The following is a 22,384-nucleotide window of genomic DNA, read 5'->3' as shown; positions in this document are numbered from 1 at the left end:
AATGTGAGAACTAAAGTAATTAATTGTATATCAAAATGTTCAGCAAGAAGCACACCTACTGTTCTACAATTTTCATACTATTAAGGGGTAACATTTTTTAGTTCGACCAGTGTAGGCTTAATAAAAATTATTAATGTTTTTCCAGGCATTCACGCATGAGTTACCTTAATCAGAGCACTACCACTCAAAAGCAAAATAGTATGTGGCTGAAGAATGGGCTAACCACATCAATATACATGAATATACATCCAGCATAGTCAAACATGATCATCTGATGGACCAGTGGTAGGTGTGGAGAGGTATGATGTTGCATGAGCATACTGACCTCCAAATCTCTGAACATGGTACACTCACAGTTTGTGAGGGCACATGTTGCTTTCCAAGGTAGCAACATGTCCCCCTTCCTTACTACTGTGCCAATGAAAGACTGTAGTGTGGGAACCTTAATTTACAGTAGAAGTGATAGGGGAAAGACCAAATACTGTGTGTGCATTTTTTTTATGCACAGATGTTAAACACAAATGTAAGCAACATACAGCCACAAGGTGCAATGGAGGACGAGTGTTTTACTGGTGGGAAGAAGCCATCTACATTCTGATGTTGTAACTAAGCGGTGCAGTGGACACCAAAGAAGAAGAGGCTGGAATGACAATGGCTTTTTTTTTAAAAAAAAAAAGGGGGGGGAATTAAGATTGTGAGGAATTACTTACTTCTTGACTTTGGAATACTAATGATTCATCTGTTGACAAGTCTGGTTTATTAAAAGCTTAAATGTGAATGTTTAAGCAATATGTTGAAAGTATTTTGGGAACTGTTAAATACAGAAAGATTCTGTAAAGAAGTCGTTACTTGATTTCATAGCAAGTGTGTAGCAAACACAATCTTTCATTATCACAACAAATTCTGCAGATGGTCAAGAAGTTCAATGTAGCTACGAGTGGCACTGCATAGCAGGAATATTTCAAGGTACAGGAGGAGGGACAGGTAATTACTAACTTACGATTGACAGATCACACTCACAGAACTGGTACCCTAGTTAAGTAGTCGCCTGCATCGAATACCAGATGTAACTTTCGAAGATCAACATTTTTGTGACACTGTACTCCTTCCTCATCTGCATCTTTTCATATGTATTTTGCCCCAGATTTCATTTTTATGAATGACCACATGAAACTGCGCAAGTGAATGTGCTCGCCGAACGAGTGGATATTCAGTGATCGAACTGGCCCGTATGTTCCCCCGACCTATATCCGAACCCTTGTAAGAACCACGTCTTACCTTTTGTAATGTCCCAGGGCTATCACAAATCATGGCGACTTCAGTGAAATTATTGTCTTTCAGTGAATGTGTCATTTCTATTTGTCTCATTGGGTGTTTCTTTCAGTTACCTTCTGTAATATACTGTAGCAGTTCTTTCTACATACGGTCCAAGTTTCATCGAGGTATTTTGCTTGGAAATGACACACAATGTGAAAGTTACCTCTGTACTGAAGTATTGCGCACACCAGTATACGAGGCGCATTCAATAAGTAATGCAGCACTTTTTTCTTGGCCAGTTTCAGTTGAAGAAGTGCTTAATTTGTTGTGGGACATCACGGAATATTCCCACATCAGCCCCTATAGTTCTGATACATGGCAGCACTATTTGTAGCCTTCAAAAATGGCGTCCATAACGGAGGTGTGTTCCAAGCAGAGAGCTGTCACTGAGTTTCTTTGACAGGAAACCATAGCATCACAGATATTCACAGGCACTTGCAGAATGCCTATTGAGACTCAGCACTGAACAAAAGCATGGCGAGTCATTGGGCAAAGCATCTGTCATCATCGCAACAAGGTCACAGAAACCTGTCCAGTCTCCCATGTGCCAGCTGGCCACACACAGCTGTGACTCCCACAATGTTGGAACGTGCAGACACTCTCATTTGAGGTGATCAAAGGACTACAATCAAACCCCTCACTGCACAACTGGTAGGGATGACAGACACATCCACCAGTTCAGGTTCCTCACCACCAAACGGAAGACCATAAAGAGCAATGAAGGACCATTTGTAGGGAATTGCTTGCCTGTTATGAGGTTGTTCCTGACAATTTTTTGTCAAATATTGTCACAGGAGATGGAACACGGCTTCTTCACTCCAAACCAGAAACAAATCAGCAATCCACGGTGTTGCAACTCACCACCTCTTCTCCAAAGAAAAAGTTCAAAGCTGCATCCTCAGCTGGGATGCTCAAGGGTTACTCTGCTTGATGCCCTTCCTCATGGTGCAATGATTAACTCTGAACTGGCTACCCTCAAGAAATTGAAAAACCAAGTTCACCATGTTCCTCGTCACGAAAATGCAAACAGACTTCTCCTTTTCCTTGACATCGCAAGGCCTCTGTCACAAAACTTCGTGGGACTGTTCCTCCTCATCCACCCTACAGCTTGGATCTTGAACCTTCCGACTTTCATCTGTTTGCCCCAATTAAAGGACGCACACCAAGGGAAGCAGTATGTGGACAATGGGGAGGTTACTCATGCAGGAAGACATCAGCTGCACGGTCGAACAGTAGAGTGGTACCATTCGGGCTTACAGGCTCTCACACTAAGGTAGTGTAGGGCTGTCGCACTGAATGGAAATTATGTTGAAAATTGGGGTTTTGTAGCCAAAAGAGAGAGGAATAAAACAGTGTATTGCAATTTTGTATAAAAACCAATCTGCTGTCTGCCCATACACTATGTGATCACAAGTATCCGGACACCTCGCTGAAAATTATTTACAAGTTTGTGGTGCCCTCAATTGGTAATACCGGAATTCAATACAGTGTTGGTCCATCCTTACCCTTGATGACAGCTTCCACCCTCACAGGCATACGTTCAATCAGGTGCTGGAAGGTTTCTTGGGGAATGGCAGTCCATTCTTCGTGGAGTGCTGCACTGAGGAGAGGTATCGATGTCGGTCGGTGAGGCCTGGCACGAAGTTGGCATTTCAAAACATCCCAAAGGTGTTCTACAGGATTCACATCAGGACTCTGTGCAGGCCAGTCCACTACAGGGATGTTATTGTCGCGTAACCACTACTCTGCTACAGGCCGTGCAGTATGAACAGTGCTCGATCGTGTTGAAAGATGCAATCGCCATCCCCCAATTGCTCTTTAACTGCGGGAAGCAAGAAGCTGCTTAAAACATCAATGTAGGCCTGTGCTGTGATGGAGCCACGCTTAACAACAAGGGGTACAAGCCCCCTCCATGAGAAACACGACCACACCATAACACCACCGCCTCCGAATTTCACTGTTGGCACTACACACGGCAGCAGATGTTCACCGAGCATTTGCCATACCCACACCCTGCCATCAGATCGCCACATTGTGTATCGTGATTCGTCACTCCACACAACGTTCCTCCAATGTTCAATCGTCCAATGTTTACCCTCCTTACACCAAGCGAGGCGTCGTTTGGCATTTACCGGCGTGATGTATGGCTTACGAGCAGCCGCTCGACCTTGAAATCCATGTTTTCTCACCTCCCGCCTAACTGTCTTAGTACTTGCAGTGGATCCTGATGCAGTTTGGAATTCCTGTGCGACGGTCTGGATAGACGTCTGCCTACTATACATTATGACCCTCTTCAACTGTTGGTGGGCTGTCAGTCAACAGACTAGGTCGGCCAGTATGCTTTTGTGCTGTACATGTCCCTTCATGTTTCCACTTCACTATCATATCGGAAACAGTGGACCTAGGGATGTTTAGGACTGTGGAAATCTTGCATACAGACGGACGACACATGTGATACCCGATCACCTGACCACGTTCAAAGCCCGTGAGTTCAGTGGAGAGCCCCATTCTGTTCTCTTATGACGTCTAACGACTACTTAGGTCACTTATATGGAGGACCTGGCAGGACAATGCGCCTAATATGCAAAACATATGTTTTTGGGGGTATCCGGATACTTTTGATCACATAGTGTATATCCTTAAAGCAATCAGTAGCACCTAAGCTTTAAGAGCACACCTGGTGCCTTTCATCACGCTCAGTCAAGTTAAAGAAGAAACAGATATACTGGGTCACTTAGGATTCATGGTGATTTTAGGTCTACCATTAGTGCTCAAGCAATTTTTTTTTCAAAGACAGACCCACTGATGCCTTCTTTCAACTGCCTGGAGATGATCACTGAAAGAGTTTCTTGTTATTAATATGTCATTTGGCATGTAACATTACAACAGACTGCCATTCGGGGCTGCAAGTTCTTCCGTGACATTTGAAAGATACCTTGAGCAACTCATCCGAGGTATACCCAACTTCACAACCTACAAATACTATTCTAGCAGCTCCAAATCCTTAGCTTGTGATGTCCCATCGATAAATGTAGTTCCTCTGAGCTAACTGTAAAGCACCTGGCACATATACAATATAAAGAACGGCTCACGCCCACACAAAACCACAGCATAATCACCAATTTATCTGCTCCTGAGAACCAGGAAGAACTACAGTCGTACTTGAGCGAAATATATTATTACACAAAATTTATTCCCAATGCAGCCTACATACTCCATCCACTTAATCTACACTGAAGTGCCAAATAAACTGGTATGGGCATGCGTATTCAAATACAGAGATATGTAAACACGCAGAATATGGCGCTGCATTCGGCAATGCCTATACAGGGTGAGGCAGTGAAACGGCACGATGTCGATAGTGGTTGTCAGGCGCTGAGGGGGGTTGCGAGAGTGGGGGAAGTGACCTTGGGCGTCTAGAGTGGTGGAAGTTTCAGTAGCCATGGAGCGTTGGTCGAGTGCGCAACGCGCATATGCCGTAAAGGCATATTACAAAAACGCGGATAGTGTGGTTGGTGCTCAACGCGCCTTTCGTCGTGAATTCAACCTGCCGCCACGGGCTCCCGTGCCATCAAGGAAAGCCATTCTCCTTTGGGTTAAAACCTTTGAAGCTACTGCTAGCAAAACAAAGAAAAGAGGCGGCAGCACAAAAACAATCCGGACACCCGAGAACATTAATCGTGTGCGCGAAGCGTTGGGACGAAGTCCGCGAAAATCCGCGAGACGGCACAGCGCAGAACTTGGTCTCAGCAATCGATCAGTAAGACGGATTTTGAAGAGTGACCTTCACTATCATCCATACAAAATTCAGGTAGTGCAAGCCCTTAAACCTAATGACTACAATAACCGTATACGCTTTTGCCAGTCAATGCTTAACGTTATTGAACGAAATGAAGAAAGAGTGCATAACTTATGGATGAGTGATGAAGCCCACTTTCATCTTAGTGGGTACGTAAATAAGCAAAACTTCAGATATTGGTCCTCAGATAACCCGCACGAACTTCATGAAAAACCTCTCCATTCTGAAAAAGTAACAGTCTGGTGCGCAATGTCATCTCGTGGAATCGTGGGGCCCTATTTTTTTGAAGATGAAGATGGCAACACAGTGACGGTAAACGCTGGACGTTATGCTGACATGTTGACCATTTTTGGTCTGCATGGAATTGATCGACATGATCCAGATGCTGAAACACTCTTCCAGCAAGATGGTGCAACAAGCCATACTGCTAATGTGTCAATGGAATTGCTCAGACTTGCATTTCCAGGACGTCTAATCAGCAGGAATGGCGATTTCCCCTGGCCTGCCCGTTCACCAGATCTGACGGCACCAGACTTTTTTCTTTGTGGCTACCTCAAGTGCAAAGTCTTCCAGGAAAATCCACCAAGAACAAAAGAAGACCTGAAGGAGCGAATTCGACAGGAAATTAACAACATTCCAGTACAGATGCTACGAAACGTCATGGGACAATTTCATCTCAGGCTTAGACAATGTGTGCAAAACCAAGGACGACACCTCACTGACACCATATTTAAAAAATGATTGTTTTTAAGTTAAATCTTTAATTTCCACTCTTGTACTTGAGATCCATGTTCAACTATTATGATTTTACTTGTAAATAAATCTTTGGTGGTTTTACAAAATCGTGCCGTTTCACTGCCTCACCCTGTATAAGACAACAAGTGTTTGGCACAGTTGGTAGGTCAGTTACTGCTGCTACAATGGCAGGTTATCAAGATATAAGTGAGTTTGAACGTCGTGTTACAGTTGGTGCACCAGCGACAGGACACAGCATCTCCGAGGTAGCGATGAAGTGGGGATTTTCCCGTACAACCATTTCATTTCACAAGGGTACCGTGAATATCAGGCCAGAGGAAGATCCTGCAAGAACGGGACTAACGACGACTGAAGAGAATGGTTCAACATGGCAGAAGTGCAACCCTTCCGCAAATTGCTGCAGATTTCAATTCTGGGCCATCAACAAGTCTCAGCGTGTGAACCATTCCATTAAACATCAACGATATGAGCTTTTGGAGCCAAAAGCCTACTTGTGCACCCTTGTTGTAGTGCATGACACAAAGCTTTATGCCTCGCCTGTGCCTGTCGACACAGACATTGAACTGTTGATGACTGGAAATAAGTTGCCTTATCGGACGCATCTCATTTCATATTGTATCAAGTGGATGGATGTGTATGAGTATGGAGACAACCTCATGAATCCATGGATCCTGTATGTCAGCAGGGGACTGTTCAAGTTGGTGGAGGCTCTGAAATTGTGTGAGGCATGTGCAGTTGGAGTAATCTATATATGACTCTTGACAGGTGTCTCATACATAAGCATCCTGTCTGATCACCTGCAGCCATTCATATCCACTGTGCATTCCGAAAGACTCGGTCATTTCCAGCTGGACAATGCAACACCACACACTTCCAGGATTGCTACAGAGTGTCTCCAGGGATACTCTTCTGAGTTTAAACACTTTCACTGGCCACCAAACATTATTGAGCAGATCTGGAATGGCTTGCAACGTGCTGTTCAGAAGAGATCTCTACCTCCTCATACTGTTACGGATTTACGGACAACTTTGCAGGATTCACGGTGTCAATTCCCTCCAGCACTACATCAGACATTAGTCGAGTCCACGCCACATCATTCTGCGGCAGTTCTGTGTGCTTGCAGAGAGCCCTACACAATTTAGGCAGGTGTATCAGTTTCTTTGGCTCTTCAGTGTATTATTCAAGCGGCTCCAAGTCCTTAGCCTGTGTTGTCCCACCGATAAATGTAGTTTCTTTGAGCCAAGTGCCAAGCACCTGGGACATGTATTACATAAAGAAGGGCTCACGTTCATGCAGAAGCGTGGATGCAATCACCAATTTAATCGCTCCAAAGAACCAGAAAGAACAAGTGGGCAAAATATATTATTGTGCAAAATTTATTCCAAATGCAGCCCACATTTCCCATCCATTTAATCTATATATAAAAAAGTATAAAATGCTTTCTTGCAGTTTGAAAAAGCCTGAGGTTGTCCCTGTGCTACATCATGACAAATGCTTAACACTAGCCACTGATGCATCAGATTGTGGCATTAGTGTCACGTTGTCCCACAAATATGCCAACATCATGGAACAGCCCTTTGTGATTGCATCTCAAACATTAAATGCACCACAGGGGAATTCCTCAACAATTGAGAAAGGGGGCACTGACTACCCAGTATGGTGTCAGGAAGATTCACATATATCTCTACAGTGTTAATTTTCACAATATCACTGATCACAAGCCCCTCAATTTCACTGTTCAGTCCCCATTTGAAACTTACCAAAAGATGCAGAGTTTGACAGGAATGAAACACTGTGTTCTGCTTTAGACACAAATCAGTGACACACCCTCAACGAATTTATGCCTACAGTACACAAAATAGCAGCAAAAACAAGCCATTACCCCCTACTCTGCAAGGTGTTTTCTGCTGTACAGCAGTGTGCGATTTGTGCTTTTATCAGTGGGGGGGGATTTCTTAGGGGGTTATTATAATTATATATGTTACTAACTTGGACCGTGGCGTTAATCGTGGTTAAACAGTTATTTATAAATAGATGTTAATGCCGAAACTCACTATTCACGCGTATGCACTATCAGAAAAGCCATCCCTTGTTATATCTTTAAAAGTACATTATAGGTAAAGCTTATTTACAAAATCATCTACATACAGGTATACGAGGGGAATTCAAAAAGTAAAGGCACATTTGTGAAAAGCTGTACTTATTCTGATGATAGAAAACTGAAACTTGCTTTATTTTTCTACGTAACCTCCCTGGAGTTCAATGGAGTTTTCCCAACGTTTTACGACCTTTTTTATTTCATCAGAAAATACGTTTATCGGTTGCATATGTAACCAATTTTGCACGGCAGCAATGACGTCTTCATCAATTTCAAATCTTCTTCCCTGTAGTGCTTCCGTTAAGGGTCCAAACATGTGAAAATCGCTTGGAGCCAGGTTTGGACTGTACGGTGGATGTTCCAGCACCTCGAATCTCAACTCCTTTATTGCGTCGGCTGTCCATTTGGCAGAATGTGTGCGAGCGTTATCTTGTTGCAGGATGACACCTCTTCACAGTTTTCCACGACGTTTGGATCTGATTGCAGGTTTTGGTTTTGTACGCAACACATCACATCCACCATACAATACAGACATGGCTCTAAAGCCTCGTTTACGCTGGGGCAACGTCTCGCAACATTGTGGCACGCTGCGGAAACGTGGCGTGCGTCGTCTTGTCATTTAGTTCTAAATGTTTTGAAATGCTTAACTACTACATAACACTGTTTCAAAATTAATAAGCAAACATGTTAGTAGTATTAATAGTAAACTTTCAGTGTTCGGCTCCACAAATTTATATTATATGTAAAGTTTTACTCCATGCTTGTGAAATAAACATCCCAGGTTGGGATGCATAAACTAAAACCAGAGGAGGGGATGGTCTGATGCAGAGGGGGGGAAATCCCCCCCCATCCCCCCCTGCAAATCGCACGCTGCTATACAGTGAGGTCGGCCACAGCTGCCTAAGGGCACCGACCCGGAATGCCACACCTATGTTTCATTACGGCAATATCTTAACGCCACTGATGGTGTCAATTCTGAAAGGCAGGTGGTAGTTCTTCCCACGCTCCACCCCACATACTGAAGGTCCTCCTCACTGCACATGATGAATGCACAGAATGAAGCTAATTGTGCAGCGTAGCGTGTAGTGGTCTGGCACTGACACCACCACAGAATACACCGTCCAGAACGTCCTGACCTATGCCCACATTCAATCGGCCACAGAACAGCACTACAACTCCTGGCCATGACCTGACCCTATACATTTTGATGAGTAAGTTCACAATTATCCAAATATGTGACATAAGTGGCCATACCTTTTCACTGCACTGACTTAGAAGCTAACATTTATTACACCACCAAGGGACTGTAGACCTTAGTATGTAACATATCTTTCAACTTGCTACATCAGCCAGTTCCTGAGAAAAATGGGTCTTAATAGAGGGACGGACGGACGGACAGACAGATGATCAGTCTGATAAATCAGAATTTTGTTTCGTTTCCATGATATATAATTACAAATTTACAGTTTTCGGAATTTTTACTTTAGTTGTACTGGGATATATTGCTTCCTGACAAATTTCATGATTCTGGGCCAATGTGAAGTACTCTATGGATTTTGATGAGAAAGGCTGCAAGCATCAAAATATGTGACCTAAATGGCTGTAGCTTTTGGTTGCATTAACTTACAAACTTACATTTTATTACAGCGCCAAGGACCTATAGATTTGAGTTGTTGTGGTCTTCAGTACAGAGACTGGTTTGATGCAGCTCTCCATGCTACTCTATCCTGTGCAAGCTTCTTCATCTCCCAGTACCTACTGCAACCTACATCCTTCTGAATCTGCTTAGTGTATTCATCTCTTGGTCTCCCTCTACGATTTTTACCCTCCACGCTGCCCTCCAATACTAAATTGGTGATCCCTCGATGCCTCGGAATATGCCCCACCAACCGATCCCTTCTTCTAGTCAGGTTGTGCCACAAATCTCTCTTCTCCCCAATTCTATTGAATACCTCCTCATTTGTTATGTGATCTACCCATCTAATCTTCAGCATTTCCAAAGCATCTATTCGCTTCTTGTCTAAACTATTTATCGTCCACATTTCAGTTCCATACTTTGCTACACTCCATAGAAATACTTTCAGAAACGACTTCCTAACAGTTAGATCTATACTTGATGTTAACAAATTTCTCTTCTTCAGAAACGCTTTCCTTCCCGTTGCCAGTCTACATTTTATATCCTCTCTACTTCGACCATCATCAGTTATTTTGCTCCCCAAATAGCAAAACTCCTTTACTACTTTAAGTGTCTCATTTCCTAATCTAATTCCCTCAGCATCACCCGACTTAATTCAACTACAATCCATTATCCTCGTTTTGCTTTTGTTGATGTTCATCTTATATCCTCCCTTCAAGACACCATCCATTCCGTTCAACTGCTCTTCAAAGTCCTTTGCTGTCTCTGACAGAATTACAATGTCATCGGCTAACATCAAACTTTTTATTTCTTCTCCATGGATTTTAATACCTACTCCGAATTTTTCTTTTGTTTCCTTCACTGCTTGCTCAATATACAGATTGAATAACATCGGGGAGAGGCTACAATCGTGTCTCACTCCCTTTCCAACCACTGCTTTCCTTTCATGCTCCTCGACTATTATAACTGCCATCTGGTTTCTGTACAAATTGTAAATAGCCTTTCGCTCCCTGTATTTTACCCCTGCCACCTTCAGAATTTGAAAGAGAGTATTCCAGTCAACATTGTCAAACGCTTTCTCTGAGTCTACAAATGCTAGAAATGTAGGTTTGCCTTTCCTTAATCTATTTTCTAAGATAAGTCGTAGGGTCAGTATTGCCTCACGTGTTCCAACATTTCTACGGAATCCAAACTGATCTTCCCCGAGGTCAGCTTCTACCAGTTTTTCCATTCGTCTGTAAAGAATTCGTGTTAGTATTTTGCAGCCGTGGCTTATTAAACTGATAGTTCGGTAATTTTCACATCTGTCAACCCCTGCTTTCTTCGGGATTGGAATTATTATATTTTTTTGAAGTCTGAGGGCATTTCGCCTGTCTCATACATCTTGCTCACCGGATTGTAGAGTTTTGTCTGGACTGGCTCTCCGAAGGCCGTCAGTAGTTCTAATGGAATGTAGTCTGCTCTCGTCGCCCTGTTTCGACTCGGGTCTTTCAGTGCTCTGTCAAACTCTTCACGCAGTATCTTATCTCCTATTTCATCTGCATTTACATCCTCTTCCATTTCCATAATATTGTCCTCAAGAACATCGCCCTTGTATAGACCCTCTGTATGCTCCTTCCACCTTTCTGCTTTCCCTTCTTTGCATAGAACTGGGTTTCCATCTGAGCTCTTGATATTCATGTAAGTGGTTCTCTTTTCTCGAAAGGTCTCTTTAATTTTCCTTTAGGATGTATCTATCTTACCCGCAGTAATATACGCCTCTACATCCTTACATTTGTCCTCTAGCCATCCCTGCTTAGCTATTTTGCACTTCCTGTCGATCTCATTTTTGAGACGTTTGTATTCCTTTTGCCTGCTTTTTTACTGCATTTGAGTATGTGACATAAATTTCAATTTGATATGTCTACCTGCTCCTGAGAAAAAGGCGACTTAACTGATGTACGAATGGATGGAGTCAGATAAGAAACAATTTCTGTCATATGAAATAATTACAAATTTACAGTTTTCAGATTTTTTCATTTGGCTGTACTTTGAAACATTCCTTTCCACCAAATTTCACAATTCAAGGCTAATGGAAAGTAGCCTATAGGGTTTGACAAGAGTCTTTGTGAGTAACAAAATATGTTACATAAATGGCCGATCTTTTTACTGCACTGACTTAGAAGCCTCAATTTTTTACATCACCAAGGAACCATAGGTCCTAGTAAAAGACAGAAATTTCAACTTTATATGCCTGCACTTTCCTGAGAAAAAGGGTCTTTAACAATCAGATAGACAACTAGACAATCCTATAAGGGTTCCATTTCTACCGACTGAGGCACGGAACCCTAAAAAGGGAAACAAAAGAGAGAGCCTCCTATATCGACCATCAGCACTGTACACTTACCGAGTAGCTGAGCTTCTGTGCAGCGTGCAGGCGCAGCGTGGACAGTCTGCGACACCTGTTGTAGAGCGCACGGAAGACACGGGATTTGGCAGGGCGAAACACGCGTACATTACGCAAGTTCGGGAGATCGCAGAAAGTCCGTATTGCCTCCCCGTCAGTCTTTACGCCCTTCCACGTGTCGTCATCGTAATCACTGCTGTACCTGTCACACAGTAATATGCTGACAGCAGATTCCTTAACAGTGTAATGAACCTAGTTTCTCCAGAACTTTCACATGTTAACCAAAATTTTTGATTCCGTATAAATGTTGTCCAGATTTGGGTTAATTTTCTGACTTATATTTCTCATCTGTAGGTATATTTGAACGTATCTTCTTGCCAAAAAAACTATTTTCCCATTAATATATTTTTATTATTCATGCTGATCTATTTCGTAATATCAATCTTGTACCATGAAAATTAGTAATCACATTTGTCAACTTAAAAGACCTAAAACAAATTTCCAATAAATATAAGATTGTTATGCTTCTTCATGCAAACAAAATTTCTGTCTTCAGTTATAGTTTCTCTAATTTTACTATAAAAAATGAAATCTATTCTATAAAATAACAAGAAGCTTCTATTTTTCACATCATCAAAATCTTCAACCATTGTTATTAACCATGAAGGCTATAATTCTTCATTTAAATAAACAATGTGTAAATTAAATCTGAAAAACAATTTCAATTAAGACAGCTGCATTAATTCTAATTTAGACTATAACCTGTTCTAGAGGGTACTGGATGGACTCTTGATACATAATGTATTATTGACATCAAGAGGGAACACAGCTGCTTCAGTCAGCATTAGGTAGTGTTAAGACAGAGAAAGGTGTGTTTAGCATCTACCAAGTTTGGTGCCTGTTGTTCTCTGATCAGTTATGGTCTTTGTATGGCTGAAGCAAGTTGCTCAATGTGTATTTGAAAAGTATCATATATGTGCTAGTGAATTATGTTTCAAGTACATGCAAATAAAAGAAGAAAATGATTAAAAGCAATATAATACTCCAGCCACTTTTAAATGACCCTGGACTAAATCTTTCCAACAGCTTACACAGGAACCAAGGAACCAAGCCTAACACTGAGACCAGCTTTGCAAGATAAGTACTATCTACCTGCAAATATAATGCATTCTCTTTCCCATATATTTTGACGTTGTCTAAATTATGAGATAGTTATTACTGTAACAATTGTGCTTCATAATACATGGAAAATAAGTAAAAGGAATTTGCATTGTACAATGGAGACTAACATGTGGGAAAGACAGTTTCTATTCAAAATGTCAATACTCCGCATCAGCCTACATTTAGATTCATGTACATCTAAAAGGTTATTCTGCAATTCACACTTAAGTGCCTGGCACAGGGTTCATTGAACCATTTTCATACCACCACTCTACCACTCCACTTTCGAAAGGGACGTGGGTAAAAGGAACACCTAAATCTTTCCATTCGAGCTCTAATTTCTCTTTATTTTATTATGATGATCATTTCTCCCTTTGTAGGTGGGTGTCAACAAAATATTTTCGCATTCTGAAGAGAAAGCTGATGATTGAAATTTCATAAAGAGATCTTGCCGCAAAGAAAACCGCCTTTGTTTCAGTGACTGCCACGCCAACTCAAGTATAATATCAGTGACACTCTCACTCCTATTGCACGATAACATGAAACGAGCTGCCCTTCTTTGCACTTTTTCGATGTCCTCCGTCAATCCTACCTGGTAGGGATCCCACACTGCACAGCAATATTCCAGCAGAGGACAGACAAGTGTAATGTAGGCTGTCTCTTTAGTGTGTTTGTCACATCTTCTAAGTGTCAATAATCAAAGTTACATCACCCATTAAACCCGAAGCAAACGAGAAAGAAAAACTAAACAGTAACAAACACAGACAGAACTTTAAAAAAAAAGGATAGAAATTGGAAGGAGCAACATGACCATTAACTTCCAGAGCCACTGGCTCCTTCACATGGCAACAAAAGGAAAGGCTCTTAAAAGTTATTTGCAAACCCATTGAGATTTATGTGATAGTCAGCACAATCACCTGTAGCAGATGGCTACAACAAGCAACAACATACACTAAGTGATCAAAAGTATCTGGACACCCGCAAAAACATACTTTTTTCATATTAGGTGCATTATGCTGCCACCTATTGCCGGGTACTTCATATCAGTGACCTCAGTAGTCCTTAGACATCGTGAAAGAGCAGAATGGGGTGCTCCATGGAACTCACAAACGTGGTCAGGTGATTGGGTGTTACTTGTATCATATGTCTGTACGCGAGATTTCCACACTCTTAAACATACCTAGGTCCACTGTTTACAATGTGACAGTGAAGTGGAAACGTGAAGGGACACGTACAGCACAAAAGGGTACAGGACGACCTCGTCTGTCGACTGACAGAGACCACCGACAGTTGAAGAGGGTCGTAATGTGTAATAGGCAGACATCTATCCAGACCATCACTCAGGAATTCCAGACTGCATCAGGATCCATTGCAAGTACTATGACAGTTAGGCGGGAGGTGAGAAAACTTGGATTTCATCATCGAGCGGCTGCTCATAAGGCACACATCATGCCGGTAAATGCCAAATGATGCCTCACTTGGTGTAAGAACCATAAATAATGGAAGATTGAACAGCGGAAAAATGTTGTGTGGAGTGATGAAGCACGGTACACAATGTGGCGATCCAATGGCAGGGTGTGGGTATGGCGAATGCTTGGTGAACCTCATATGCCAGCGTGTATAGTGCCAACAGTAAAACTCTGAGGAGGTGGTGTTATGGCGTGGTCGTGTTTTCGATGGAGGGGGCTTGCACCCCTTCTTGTTTTGCGTGGCACTATCACAGCACAGGCCTACATTCACGTTTTAAGCACCTTCTTGCTTTCCACTGTTGAAGAGCGATCTGGGAATGGCGATTGTATCTTTTGACACGATCAAGCACCTATTCATAATGCATGGCCTGTGGTGGAGTGGTTACATGGCAATAACACCCCTGTAATGGACTGGCCTGCACAGAGTCCTGACCTGACCCCTATAGGCCACCTTTGGGATGTTTTGGAACGCCGACATCGTGCCAGGCCTTACCGACCGACATCGATACCTCTCCTCAGTGCAGCACTCCGTGAAGAATGGGCTGCCATTACTCAAAAAACCTTCCAGCACCTGATTGAACGTATGCCTGTGAGAGTGGAAGCTGTCATCAAGGCTAAGGATGGGCCAACACCATACGGAATTCCGGCATTACCGTTGGAGGGCGCCACGAACTTGTAAGTCATTTTCAACCAGGTGTCCGGATACTTTTGATCACATAATGTATGTGGAGCAAAGCAATGAAGTCCAGTTATACTAACCAGTCATATCTTCAGCCACTTCCTACCTCTGTCCACACCTCCCTCACTGTTACTACTACTTTTTTCATCATTTCATTACTTTCACTTTCCATCTCCCTCTTTTGCAGCTACTTGGAGTATCCACGTTATTCACTGTGCCCAGCTCTGTTATAGAGTATGATGTATCACAATTCAATTATTTATTTTAATGGTGAAATCTTCTAAAACACTGTAGAGTCTGCTTGTAGCTGCTAATCCCCACATACTGTGGAATTAAGGTACAACCAGTTTCGTGATAATGAATCACAACTTCAGGCTAAATTTTGCTGGATTAAATTAAACCATTAAATTAATATAATCTTCCAACATTCTATAAGGCAAATATCCTGGCACCACCAAATGCAATGGATGTTGGCAGATCCATCAATAATCTTAGATCATTAAGGGACATCACTGAGGAACATTCTAATGTGGAGCAATGCTGAACTCCTATTACTTAGAAAAACAGGTATCTCGGATGCAATGAAGAAATGATAACATTGTGTGCAGACGCAACTGAGATAGCTGTTTTTCTAAATAATATCAGATGTTCAACACTGGTCCAGATTATAATGTCCCTCAGTGACCCATAATTATCTACAATTATTGGTGGATTTCTCAACATTGATTGCATTAGATGATTATAAAATGTTGGGAAATTATATTGGTTTAATGGCTTAACATAATCCAGCCAAATTTAACCTGAAGATTCAATTCCTTACTGCAAAACCAGTTGTGTCTTGATTACACAACAAATAAGGATTAGCAGATACAAGCAGAATAAAAGACTGTGACAAAGCAATTTTTTAAACAAAATGGTCACTATGCACAGATTAAACTGCGGTTCCCCACATACATAACTTGTGTTACTTATTTTAGCCTTATCTCCAGCTTATCAATCATATTATGGTAGCTGAAGATAAGAAAAGCAGAAGGATGCAAAGAATGGTGAGTGACAATTGACAAGCAGGAAACAGAAAGTTAAGCAACAGGAGAAAATTTTTACGACACTTAGATGCCGAATTGGCATAAATCGAAGGATCTGAGTGTTTCAAACACTTAAAACTATTGCTTGCATCTAACAACAGAAGTGCAGTTGATACAAATAAAAAATAAAGCAAGGGTAATGAGCAAAGCAGACAACTCACTCCACCTTCAGTATGGGCGATAAAAGAAAAATGATGATGAAAATCACTGTAGTGTGTTTGTGAGCTTTAAGCTCCACAAACCATTTTTTTAATAGTATTCCTACGTATGATGTATACAGAGAGAGAGAGATACTGGATTTTGGAGGAGTTTTGGCATTTCAAGGTTGGCCTATGTGAAGAATAACACAATATGAGTGATTATGGGAGCCGGCATGATAATCGATGGAACAGGAATAAAATACCTATTGGGCTTGGATTTCTGGAGAGGGCAATGACCATAGTGAACCACGGTTTGTTATTTATTGAACACAACTTTTGTCTTGGCTTTGTTTTGTCACCTTTTGTTTGAGGTATTCATTGAGCTATGGAGTTGGCATGCAGTAGCGAATGTTACGACACCATAACAAATGCAGGGAGACCTCATTGCCAACTGCAAGTCCGAGGAATACGCAAGATGCGAGATTCCACGAGCCCAAAATGAACAATGCCAAAGACGAGATTTTCACGTTTGGATGTATATTTCAGGAAGTCTCTTGTCTGAAGCCTCCAGACAGACGTCTCACGATAACATCTCAAGAGACGTCATACACTGTGTAACAGAATCAGCAAGAACTCCAGCTGACTGATTTATGCAGACTGGGGTAAACAACTGCTTTGTGTGGTGGAGCATGTCAAATAACCGTTCACAAAACCCAAAGAAATTCTGGTCATATGAAAGGCTGTTAGTGGCACCAATGGTTCCAGTCACTTGCAAATGAGACAGGGACTGAAATTGAGGGTAGCAAAGCAAAAGCTGAAATGCTTAAGTGAGTTTTCAAATGTCCCTTTACAAATGAAAACCCAGGAGAACTGCCCCAATATAATCCTCGACCAACTGAAAAGGTGGGTGACTTAAGTGTCACCATCAGTGGCATTGAGAAACAGCAGAAATTATTAAAACTGAACAAAGATTCAGGGGCCAATGGAATGCTTATCAGATTCTATTTGAATTTGCAGCTGAGTTAACCCTTTTCTAACTATAATTTACCATAAATCCCTTGGAGATGGGGGGGGGGGGGGGGCTGTGTCCAGTTCTTGGGAGGAAGCATAGGTCATACCTGTCAACAAGAAGAGCAGCAGAAGTGATCCACAACACTACCATCCAGTGATTTGTTGTAGACCCACAGAACACATCCTGAGCTCAAACAAAATGATGTATCTCTAACAGAATGACTTGCTCCATTGCAACAAGCACGGATTCCGAAATCTTCGATCGTGTGAAACCCAACTTCCACTTTTCTTACATGAAAGCTTTGGATCGAGGAAGTCTGGTGAATGCAGTATTTCTTGATTTCCTGAAAGTAAAATTGCTCTGAGCACTATGGGACTTAACATCTGAGGTCATCAGTCCCCTAGAACTTAGAACTACTTAAACCTAACTAACCTAAGGACATCACACACATCCATGCCCGAGGCAGGATTCGAACCTGTGACCGTAGCGGTCGCGCGGTTCCAGACTGAAGCATCTAGAGCCGTTCGGCCACACCGACTGGCTCCTGGAAGTATTTGACTTAGAACCACACCTATGCCTACTGTCAAAACCACGTTCATATGGGATATCAAATGAAATTTGTGACTGGATTGAGGACTTTTTGGTAGGGCAGACACAGTATGTCACACTGGATGGAGAGTCATCGTCAGATGTAGAAGTAACTTTGGGTGTGCCCCAGGGACAAATTTGGCGACCCTTGCTGTTCGTGTCGTATATTAGTGACCTTGCAGACAATATTAACAGTAACTTCAAACTTTTTTGCAGATGAGGCAGTTGTTTGAAAGTAAGTACTGTCTGAAACAAGCTGCATAAATATTCAAAAATGCAAAATTGTGCACTTCAGAAAATGAAAAAACATATTATCCTATGACTATAACATCAGTGAGCCTATGTTGGAATAGGCCAACTCATACAAATCTCTGGATGTAACACATTGGAGAAATATAAAATGGAATGTTTATATAGGCTTAGTTGTGGGTAAAGTAGGTGGCTGACATCGGTGTATTGGTAGAGTACTGGGGGAGTGCAATCAAAAAGAGATTGCTTACATGCCACTCGTGCGACCGGTTCTCGAATATTGCTCAAGTGAGTGGAACCTGTACACCAAATAGGACTAACAGGTTTCTTTGATCCATGAGAGAGCATCACAGAGATACTGAAGAATCTGAATTTACAGACTAAGCAAAGGAAAGCCCTACTGAATGAGATTTTCACTCTGCAGTGGAGTGTGCACTGATATGAAACTTCCTGACAGATTGAAACTGTGTGCCAGGCCTAGACTCGAACTCGGGACCTTTGCCTTTCGCGGACAAGTGCTCTACCATCTGAGCTACCCAAGCACGACTCACACCCGGTCCTCACAGTTTTCCTTCTGCCAGTACCTCGGCTCCTACCTTTCAGACTTCACAGAAGGTCTTCTGCGAACCTGCAGAACTAGCACTCTTGGAAGAAAGGATATTGCGGAGACATGGCTTAGCCACAGCCTAGGGGATGTTTCCAGAAAGGGATTTTCACTCTGCAGCAGAGTGTGCGCTGATATGAAACTTCCTGACAGATTGAAACTGTGTGCCAGGCCTAGACTCGAACTCGGGACCTTTGCCTTTCGCGGACAAGTGCTCTACCAACTGAGCAACCCAAGCAAGACTCGCAACCCATCCTCACGGCCTCAATTCTGGTAGAGCACTTGTCCGCGAAAGGCAAAGGTCCCGAGTTCGAGTCTAGGCCTGGCACACAGTTTCAATCTGTCAGGAAGTTTCATATCAGCGCACACACTGCTGCAGAGTGAAAATCTCTTTCTGGAAACATCCCCTAGGCTGTGGCTAAGCCATGTCTCCGCAACATCCTTTCTTCCAAGAGTGCTACTACTGCAGGTTCGCAGAAGACCTTCTGTGAAGTCTGGAAGATAGGAGACGAGGTACTGGCAGAATTGAGGCTGTGAGAACAGATTGTGAGTCGTGCTTGGGTAGCTCAGTTGGTAGAGCACTTGCCCGCGAAGGCAAAGGTCCCGAGTTCGAGTCTCGGTCGGGCACAGAGTTTTAATCTGCCAGGAAGTTTCAAAGCCCTACCGGCTTATAGCATCACTGGGCAAAAGTGACATCTTGCTTAAATATTCAACTCTTCCAGGCTTTTTATATACAGGGTGTTTCACAATTCATATTGCGAGGTTGTAGACGGGACTTAGTAGATCGCTTTTTACAAAGGAACCCGTGCCCGAAATATAGAAGGATAAATGTATCAATTTGAGGTAAGGATCCCTGTATTGGAAACGAACAAGTCAAAAGTTGCAAGCGAGAACTGTTCTGATACCTCTGACAGTGGAATACATGTACTGGTACTGTTGTTGCTAAGAATGTAGTCTAGGCAACCTTTGGAGGTGGTACGGGCCAAAAGAAGAAAAAAAATGTCCAGTAAACATGGGCTGTAAAATGCATATCTTAAGAGCTGTGAGCAGTTGTTCAATGGAGAAGGTGTGTTTCACAATAGCAAAGATGAACAAGTGTTCATAGCTCCGCAAATATGGATTTTAGAGCCTGTAATTACTGAACTTTTTTTCTTGGTATGGTCCATAGTACCACCTCTAGAAGTTGCCCACCCTCCAATCTTACCAACAACCATACTAGTAAATGTATTCCACTGTCAGAGGTATCAGAACGGTTTTCGCTTATAGCTTTCGACTCTCTTTGTTTCCGGTACAGGTACCTGTACCTCAAATGTACATTTACCCTTCACCATCATCCTGGAAAGCCTGTAACATTGTCATGGAATCACCCTGTATACTATATGCATACATTTACTGGTGCAGACACCTAGTACTTTGATGCTCTCCAGCTTCACTGGATGATGTTTCCGGACATGGGTTCCTGTGTACAACTTTATCTTCAAAGACCCCTCTACAACATCTAGCAGTGTGTAACATGAATTTTGAAACACCCTTGTTATTTGCACCAGATAACACTTCAGTTGCTACACCTGATTGTACATCTACTTCAGAATTTTCTAAAACTACATCAAGATAAGAATGGGGCAAAGAGAGAAAAAAATGAATAGGTACATGCACACATGCACAAGTAAAGGAGACATGAAGGAACACACACACACACACACACACACACACACACACACACACACACACACACACACACACACACACAAGTAAAGGAGACATGAAGGAACACACACACACACACACACACACACACACACACACACACACACACAAATGTTGCTTAATGACAGGTTGAAATAAAATGTGAATACTATTAGATGATTAAATGAGAATCAACATATGTAACTGGACAGTACCATTGTATAAATAGCTGTAAGCTAGACTATATGAAATTGTTAATTTTACAGATATTTTGACTTGGAAAAAAATGACAATCAATCTCATGAACAGAAGGAATAAATGAAGTTTAAACATATCATCAGTAAGTAATGCGATGGTAATATGTATGGACTAGCTTATATGAATGCTTTAATGTGTACCAGCAGATCTGAAGGACAGGCTAGTGGCCTTTAAATCTATCATGTTGTCATAAAAAAAACACTGAACACCAGATAATTGCATTCTGAGAAAAATTCATTTTTATTCTTAAAGTATAACATTACTACGAACCTCAGTTAAGAGGTGACATGGGCCAGAAGATTAATAATTAAGAATTTTTTTTTCATTAATAGGACCTACACATTAAGTACCACAATAATGTTTACACAACACAAAGTCAATCAAAAAATATGCCGAATACAAAATAAATTTTCGCGCTGGTAGACGATTCTAAAAGTGGAATATATTCTGAAAACAAAATCAGAATATTCCAATAATTTAAGCTGAGATGACAGTGCTTTCAAATCCAAGTTTTTCCATATCCATGTTAGACTAACAAAAGTAAAGATATCACACTATCATACTTATTTATTGCCAAACAATTGTACAACACACATTTTATATATTAGTAGATTTCTTACTTGATATGGAATTGCATATCAGTCCACAACTCCGCTTCTTGGGACAACGTTTTCCAGCGACAGCACACTTTCTGCACCACATCTACTAGCTCTCTGAAAGACAAGTGAGAGAAGATCTTTATCAGTATAACATCGGGCAAGTCGTCGACACTCAAGCGCCAGGTGCCCGTGCCGTCGGCCTTGTAGGAAACTGCAGTTTCATATTGCTGTGTGTTCAAATTCGTTGCAGACGCATCCGACTGGGGACTCGTGTCACTGTCATTTTGTAAAATAGAAGTGACAGTGGAAGGTGGAGCTTCAAGTGTCTCACTGCTCTGATACTCTGCGATGTCTTCACCAGCCACGAGACACCCGCAACTGCACTCTGATTCTGATGTCATTTTGCTTCTGGCACTTGGAGATGTGGTTATCTTGTGGATCTCTCCTAGATATACTTGCAGGCACTGAAAGAAGCAAAGGAACAAACTGATGTTCAAACAAATAAACATTTAGACGCAGACACACACACACACACACACACTTGCCCAAGAAAGGCAAAGGTTCAAATCCCAGGTTAGCATACAGTTTTAATCTGACAGAGTTTCAAAGAACAACATACTGGCATTATAAACAAAGCATATGATCAACATCTACAACTGAAAAAAAATCCCTATTGCCACTTATGTAACATATGACACTGCACTTCAAAGCAAGTACCGATTGCTCTCGTTTTTCACTAGGCCCAACATTATTATTTACTATACATGACGCACACGTTATGCCCGAACTTGTACGGGACTTGGTAGATTAATCTGACATGAGTAATTAGTATGATGGGCAAACATCTATTAGGCGCACTACG

The 22,384-nt window shown here is 41.9% G+C and overlaps 1 protein-coding gene across 1 annotated transcript in view; it reads right to left on the bottom strand.

Annotated features, from left to right (window-relative positions):
* Positions 1–22,384, bottom strand: part of LOC126215287 (uncharacterized) — a 109,743-nt gene that overhangs the window by 57,822 nt on the left and 29,537 nt on the right. Inside the window, exons 2-3 of the mRNA XM_049941975.1 lie at positions 21,544–21,986; positions 11,993–12,194 (exon numbers count right to left, since the gene is read on the bottom strand). Coding sequence (XP_049797932.1) covers positions 11,993–12,194; positions 21,544–21,986 — 645 coding nt within the window. The remainder of the gene's footprint in view (positions 1–11,992; positions 12,195–21,543; positions 21,987–22,384) is intronic.

This window comes from Schistocerca nitens, chromosome 12 (genome assembly GCF_023898315.1).
Source record: "Schistocerca nitens isolate TAMUIC-IGC-003100 chromosome 12, iqSchNite1.1, whole genome shotgun sequence".
Classification (NCBI taxonomy): Eukaryota; Metazoa; Arthropoda; class Insecta; order Orthoptera; family Acrididae; genus Schistocerca; species Schistocerca nitens.
The sequence above is the reverse complement of the archived record's forward strand: the minus strand, read 5'-3'. Positions and strand labels throughout refer to the sequence as shown.